We start from the raw sequence: 8,025 nt of genomic DNA on the forward strand, positions 1-8,025 counted from the left end.
CCTCCCCACCATGCCCCCACCATCCCCTTTATCTGCAGCTCCCCCCACACCCAACCCCAGTCCTGAAGAAGGGGTACACCCGAAACGCCCACTTTTTCACCTCCTGATTCTGCCTGGCTTGCTGTGTTCCTCCAACCTCCTTCCTGTCTGGTGGGGAAAGTGTTAGCACTGATCATTAATCAGGAAGGGTCCATGTGGTGTTGTCAAATGGGAGCTCGTGTTTAACTAAGACCCGCAATCCCCCGTTCCCCATGGCTAACTCACCTAACCTGCACATCCCTGGGCACTATGGGACAATTTAGCACGGCCAATCCACCCTAACCTGCACATCCCTGGGCACTATGGGGCAATTTAGCACGACCAATCCACCCTAACCTGCACATCTTTGGACAGTGGGAGGAAACCCAGGCTGACACAGGAAGAATGTGCAAACTCCATACAGTCAGTAGCCCGAGGATAGAATCGAACCCGGGTCCCTGGTGCTGTGAGGGAGCAGTGCTAACCACTGAGCCACCGTGCCAGCTTACTGAATGTTTTCAAGGTAGAAGCAGGAGATTCTTAAATCTAAGGAGAAGAAAATCAAAGGGCAGGGGGATCTAAGGTTACCAGGGGTAGCTGGGAGTGTGGTATTTGAAACCCAAACCAATCAGCCATGGTTATATTGAATGGCAAAGCTAATCTGACACCTCAGATGGTCCACCCCTGCAACTTGCCTCTCTGTGTTTGATGTTTGCATTGGAAGGATAAGAGATGGCTTGATTGAAACACACAGCTACCAGAGGGGACCATTTAAAAGTTTGGTCATTGGCTGTGAGCATTGCATCAGCATTTAATGCCCATCCCTAGTTGCCTCTTGAACTGAGCTGTTGGCCTGTCCATTACAGAGAGCAGTTAAGAGTCAGTTACATTACCCTGGGCGTCACATAGAGGACAGACCAGGTAAGGATGGCAGATTGCCCTCCCCCAAGAGGGCGTTTGATGGGTTTCTTAACACCGGGGGAGGTCACCTTTGGGCTGGCATTTTATTTCAGGTTTTTAATCAAATTCAGATTTCAGCCTCTGGCGTGGTGGGATTTGAACCCTTATCCCCAGAACATTAGGCTGGGCCTCTGGATTACTGACCCAGTAGCATTACCGCCTTCCTGCTGTGCACAGGAGGAAAGGATGTCTCCTCTTGTTGGAGAACTTAGAAAGTGGGGTTTGTGTTACAGAATGTACAGTCACCTGTTTAAGATGGAGAGAAGGAGATTTTGTTTTAATCCCTCAGTTTTAACTGTGCTTGGAATGCTGTTCCATGAAAGGTAGTGAATACAGAAACCTTAAATATTTTAAGGCAGAGCTCGGTAGATTCGCATTGAGCGAGAAGGTGAAAGTTTATCAGAGATAGGCGGCAATATAGAGTATCAGATCAGCCACGAGTTTGTATTGATATGTTCACTCTGTGGCATTGTGTGTGAGCAGATGTGGCTTTGTGTGTGTGTGTGTGTCACTGTGTTTGATCGTGTACATTAATCTCTACATGAGAGAGAATGTGTATGTATCCATGTACCATTTATGTGTCTGAGTTTAACATTGTATGTGCACATGTGGGTCTGTGAATATTTCAGTGTTTGCATACCATTGGCAAAGTATGCGATGTCTTGTAATGGGTCACTGACTGTATGCATGTGAGGGAAGAAATGAGATTGTGTGCCTCATTGTGAATTGAGTGTGTGTGTGACATTTAACGTGTGTGACAGTGTGAAAATGTGTGTGTGAGAGAGAGAGAGAGAGAGATTGCATGTCTGACAGTATGGGTGTGTACATTATACCCTGTGCAACTGAGCTAATTGCTGAAAACAGACCAAATGCTGGAGATCACAACGGGTCAGGCAGCATCCATGGAGAGAGAGCAAGCTAACGTTTCGAGACTGGATGAGTGTTCTTCAGAGCTGACGTGGAGGGGGCAGCATTTGTGCAATAGTGGGGACAGTGTGCGTTGGAGTGCTGGGGGGGGGGGGAAAAGGATGTTGGTAATTCAGGATGAAGTGATCGGACTTTGGGAATGGCCGAACAATGATGCCAGACTGGAAAAAAAACAGACCGTCCCACTGGGGAGGGGAGAGGGGATGACAGAGAATGTAACCGGGCAAAACTGAAATGAAGGGAAGGAATGGATTCCCAATCTGAAGAAGTTGAACTCCAAAAGGTTGTGAAGTGCCTGGTGTGAAGATGAGATGTTGCTCCTCGAGTCTGCGCTGTGATTTGCTCACGGGTTGTGAGTCGCACTGGCTAGTCTCAAAGTTAAATATCTCACAACACCAGGTTATAGTCTAACAGGTTTAATTGGAAGCACTAGCTTTCGGAGCGTCGCTCCTTCATCGGGTGATAGTGGAGGACACAACCTGCTGTCCACTACCACCTGATGAAGGAGCGACGCTCCGAAAGCCAGTGCTTCCAATTAAACCTGTTGGACTATAACCTTGGTGTTGTGAGATATTTAACTTTGTACACCCCAGTCCAACACCGGCCTCTCCAAATCATGGCTAGTCTCAGCATTTGTTGCCCAGACCTAGTTGTCATTGGGAACTTAGTGGTGAGGCACACACATGAACAGTGTGTGTGTGTGTGCGCGCGCGCACATGTCACCATATAATTGTTACTGGATGAACAGAGGGAGAGGGGTTCAGAGTTCAAAGGTCAGTGGGAGAGGGGGCATATCAATGGATGCAACAAGCCCATTTCACCACCTCCCCCCGGTTCAGGACAGCTGGTACAGAGCATGTCGCTGGTGCAAAAGCTGTTCTCGTAATGAGCTGCCTCCGATTTCTTGCAGGAATCCAATCGGTGGATATTGATGTCAGCACAGAGCAGGTACTAATCGACACAACACTGACATCCAGGGAGGTGCAGGAGCTGATAGAGAGCACGGGCAGACGGGCCGTGTTAAAAGGCATGGGCCCATCCACTCTCAGTGAGTACAACAGCCAAGATCTCTCACTGCGAGACCCAGGCGAGTGGTTAAAGGGGAATTATTGAGGGAGTTTTACTCTGCATCTAACCCCGTGCTGTTCCGGGAGTGTTTAATGTGGAGAGGGAAGAATGTGGTGCTTGAAAGACACAGCAGGTCAGGCAGCATTCGAGGAGCAGGAAAATCGACGTTTCAGGCAAAAGCTCTTCATCAGGACGTTTTATCCGAAACATCGATTTTCCTGCTCCTCGGATGCTGCCTGACCTGCTGTGCTTTTCCAGCACCACACTCTTGATTCTAATCACCAGCACCTGCAGTCCTCACTTTTGCCACAATGTAGAGTGGGCTTTACTCTGTATCTAACCCCGTGCTGTCCCTGTCCTGGGAGTATTTGATAGGGGACAATGTACAGGGAGCTTTCCTCTGTACCTAGCCCCGTGCTGTCCCTGTCCAAGGAGTATTTGATGGGATAGTGTTGAAGGAGCTTTACTCTGTGTTTAACCCCATGTTGTCCCTGTGCAAGGAGTGTATGATGGCGGGACAGTGTAGAGGAAGCTTTACTCTGTATCTAACCCTGTGCTGTCCCTGTCCTGGGGAGTGTTTGTTGGGGACAGTGTAGAGTGAGCTTTACTCTGTATCTAACCCTGTGCTGTCCCTGTCCTGGGGAGTGTTTGTTGGGGACAGTGTAGAGGGAGCTTTATTCTGTATCTGACCCTGTGCGGCCCCTGTCCTGGGGAGTGTTTGTTGGGGACAGTGTAGAGGGAGCTTTACTCTGTATCTGACCCCGTGCTGCACCTGTCCTGGGGAGTGTTTGTTGGGGACAGTGTAGAGGGAACCTTGTCTTCAGTCTAAAGGAGCAGAGGGAGGGGTCTAACCTGCGCACTGTGGTGTTTCTCTGCAGAGGACCTGGGTGCTGCTGTGGCCATGCTGGGCCCAGAGGGCAACATCAAGGGTGCAGTGCGATTCCTGCAGCTGTCGGAGAAGATGTGCCTCATCGAGGGAACAGTCGATGGTCTGAAACCTGGCCAACATGGGCTGCACGTGCACGAGTTCGGAGACCTGACCAACTCCTGCCTCAGGTACACTGTTTCCCGGGGAGTGTGTGCACGTATCAGGGAGATATTGGGGTGTAGTTCCCCTGCCATCCCTTTTAGCTTCCTATGTTGACAGTCATGACCTTTAGCACCCCATTCAATTCCTGAGCCTTGGCGTTGCCAGCCTACTTGACCCTTGGTGTGAACCGCGACCACACCCCTTTCATTGTGGGTGTTGCTGGGCAAGGCCTAACATTTTCCTTCTCCATTCCCTAACAGTCCCTTGAAGGGGTGATGCTACATCCATCTGGATCTAAGCCTGTTGGAGAAGCTGAAACCAAGAGAGTTTTTGTGATGGTTAGAGTTTATTAATTACTCAGTCTCACGTAGTCATAGAGTCATCCAGCATGGAAACAGACCCTTCGGTCCAACCAGTCCATCACCACAAACTACACCAGTTCCACCTGCCTGCTCCTGGCCCATATCCCTCCAAACCCTTTCCTATTCATGTCCTTATCCAAATATCTTTTAAATCTTGTAACTGTCCCCACATCCACCACTTCCTCTGCAAGTTCATTCCACACGTGAACCACTCTCAGTGTAAAGCGTTTACCCATCAGGTCTTTTTGAAATCTTTCTCCTCTCACATGGTTGGCACGGTGGCTCAGTGGTTAGCACTGCTGCCTCACAGCACCAGAACCCGGGTTCAACTCCCACCTCAGGTGACTCTCTGTGTGGAGTTTGCACATTCTCCCTGTGTCTGTGTGGGGTTCCTCCGGACGCTCCAGTTTCTTCTCACAGTCCAAAGATGTGCAGGTTAGGTGGATTGGCCATGCTAAATTGCCCGTCCTGTTAGGTGAAGGGGTAAATGTAGGGGAATGGGTCTGGGTGGGTTGCGCTTCGGCAGGTCGGTGTGGACTTGTTGGGCCGAAGGGCCTGTTTCCACACTGTAAGTAATCTAATCTAATCTAATCTTAAATGTGTGCCCTCTAGTCTTGAAACTCCCCCATCCTAGGAAAAAGACAACTACCCTATCTATAGGGGGTGGCACAGTGGCTCAGTGGTTAGCACTTCTGCCTCACAGTGCCAGGGACCTGGATTCGATTCCAGCCTCTGGCAACTGTCTGCGTGGAGTTTGCACATTCTCCCCCTGTGTCTGCGTGGGTTTCCTCCGGGCGCTCTGGTTTCCTCCCGCAGTCCAAAGGCCTGCAGGTCAGGGTGGATTGGCCGTGCTAAATTGTCCCATAGTGCCCAGGGATGTGCAGGTTAGGGTGGATTGGCCATGCTAAATTGCCCATAGTGTTAGGTGCATTAGTCAGGGGTAAATCTAGGGTAGGGGAAGGGGTACTCTTCGGAGGGTCGGTGTGGACTTGTTGGGCTGAGGTGGCCTGTTTCCACACTGTAGGGAATCTAATCTATACGCCTCATGATTTTATAAACTTGTACATGCCAGTGAAAAGGGTGCCAGCCTATCCTGCCTTTCTTTGGAAAGCAGGCCTTCCAATCCTGGCACCATCTTGTCAATCTCTTCTAAACTCTCTCCAGCTTAATACTATCCTTCCCATTACCGGGAGACCAGAACTGGACACACAGTACTCTAGACGAGGCCTCACCAGCATCCTGTACAACCTCAACATGTCGTCCCAACTCCTATACTCAAAGGACTGAGCAATAAAAGCAAGCATACACGCAATTCCCCCTTGTTCTCCCGAAAATAGTACAACAGGCAATATTTCATTTCGCTAACAAGCGTTTGGGTGGTTTGGGTGTGGTTGTAAAGGACCCCACCACACAGGTCTATATATTTTCTTTAAATATCCTGTGAAAGATATTTTAGCCATTCACAGTCAAATGACGGAGACTGAGGGGTGACCTTATAGAGGTTTATAGATTCAGGAGGGGCATGGAGAGGATAAATCTTTTCCCTGAGGTGAGGGAGTCCAGAACTAGAGGGCATAGGTTTCAAGTGAGAGGGGAAAGGTAGAAAAGAGGCCTAAGGGGCAACTTTTTCATTCGGAGGGTGGTGTGTGTATGGAATGAGCTGCCAGAGGAAGTGGTGGAGGCTGGTACAATGACAACATTTAAAAGGCATCTGGATGGGGACATGAATAGGAAGGGTTTAGAGGGATATGGGCTGGGTGCTGGGAAACGGGACTAGATGGGGTTGGGATATCTAGTCGGCATGGACAGGTTGGACCAAAGGGTCTGTTTCCATGCTGTACATCTCTATGACTATGACTCTGTGAATTAATTTAAAAATAAAATTGATGCAATGTGTTGGCAATACTGGCTAGGCCAGCATTTATCGGCCGCCCTTGATAATTAAGAGTCACCCACGTTTCTGTGGGTCACGCTTAGGCCAGGTCAGGTAAATGATATGACTGAACCAGATGGATTTTTCACAATTGATGATGGTTTTAGATTAGATTAGATTCCCTACAGTGTGGAAATAGGCCCTTCAGTCCAACAAGTCCACACCGACCCTCCGAAGAGCAACCCACCCCCCGACATTCACCCCTGACTAATGCACCTCACACTATGGACAATTTAGCGTGGCCAATTCACCTGACCTGCACATCTCTGGGCTGTGGAGGAAGCCGGAGCACCCGGACGAAACCCACACAGACACAGGGAGAATGTGCAAATTCCACACTGCCCCAGTCGCGAATCGAACCCGGGTCCCTGGTTCTGTGAGGCAGCAGTGCTAACCACTGAGCCACCGTGCTGCCCCTTAATTCCAGTAATCTTATTTATATGTATTGAATTCAATTTCTGCCATGGCAGGGTTCAAACCCAGGTCCCCAGAGCATTGCCTAGTGATAATACCAAGGATATCACCTCCCCTTGAGGGAGATCTATGTCATCAAATTGAAAACACCACATTGAATTGTTCATGTCACTCGATAAAAGAACATCTTGCAAGTGCTGCCTTCTAGGGGCAGTGCAGCACTAACAAAAATAGGGGAACTGTAAAAGGAGGGAGGAAGCGATCAAATTAAAAGGGAGTTTGTGGGGGATATAATATACACAGCCCCCACTCCAGGCTCTACCCGTCAATTCATTAATCAATTGACCTCAATCATTTAATGATCTACTTGCAATTGTTGTGGCTCTGTTCGCCGAGCTGGGAATTTGTGTTGCAGACGTTTCACCCTCTGTCTAGGTGACATCCTCAGTGCTTGGGAGCCTCCTGTGAAGCGCTTCTGTGATCTTTCCTCTGGCATTTATAGTTATTTGTACCTGCCGCTTCCAGTTGTCAGTTCCAGCTGTCTGCTGTAGTGGCTGGTATATTGGGTCCAGGTCGATGTGCTTATTGATTGAATCTGTGGATGAGTGCCATGCCTCTAGGAATTCCCTGGCTGTTCTCTGTTTGGCTTGTCCTATAATAGTAGCGTTGTCCCAGTCGAAATCATGTTGCTTGTCATCTGCGTGTGGCTACTAAGGATAGCTGGTCGTGTCGTTTCGTGACACTTTAATCAGCAGGGACAGTGTGTGTGAGGGTACTGGGTTGCTCCTTTATCCTTGTCACTTATCCAGATCAGCAGAACTCTGTCAGTTTGTAGCTGAGTCACTGTGGCGAGAATTGTGGGAGGGGGCATAACATGATAAAACCCAGAGCGGGGCAGATGGACCAAGCAGATAAGTGTCTTTGTTCTGGGAATTCTCCCATCAATGACTCCTGAAATGCTACTTTAGAAGTTTCAGCGGGAATATCTACACATGCATAATAGCTGTTTCACTTTTCTTAATCTGACATCAAACACATGCTTCTTTCCCTGTCTGCTGCAGTGTGAGGCACGGAGTAGACCCAGAGTATCCTGGCGCCAGAGATCTGCCACCCCATCTCTCACTGCCACTCCTGTTTCACAGAACACACTCAGCTCATCACTGTACTGGAAACCACTGCAAATATTAAACTCAGTGATCACGATAGTTACCCAGGATGCATAGACTTGCTGAGACATTTGTATCATCAATAGTTGCACTTTATGTGCCAGAAGACTGGAGGTTGGCTAATGTGGTGCCATTCTTTAAGAAAGG

The 8,025-nt window shown here is 49.0% G+C and overlaps 1 protein-coding gene across 1 annotated transcript in view; it reads left to right on the forward strand.

Annotated features, from left to right (window-relative positions):
- The window catches only part of LOC122543842 (copper chaperone for superoxide dismutase-like), a 32,750-nt gene that overhangs the window by 6,049 nt on the left and 18,676 nt on the right, over positions 1 to 8,025 (forward strand). The window contains exons 3-4 of the mRNA XM_043682658.1: positions 2,816 to 2,953; positions 3,852 to 4,029. Coding sequence (XP_043538593.1) covers positions 2,816 to 2,953; positions 3,852 to 4,029 — 316 coding nt within the window. The remainder of the gene's footprint in view (positions 1 to 2,815; positions 2,954 to 3,851; positions 4,030 to 8,025) is intronic.

This window comes from Chiloscyllium plagiosum, chromosome 45, assembly GCF_004010195.1.
Source record: "Chiloscyllium plagiosum isolate BGI_BamShark_2017 chromosome 45, ASM401019v2, whole genome shotgun sequence".
Taxonomy (NCBI): Eukaryota; Metazoa; Chordata; class Chondrichthyes; order Orectolobiformes; family Hemiscylliidae; genus Chiloscyllium; species Chiloscyllium plagiosum.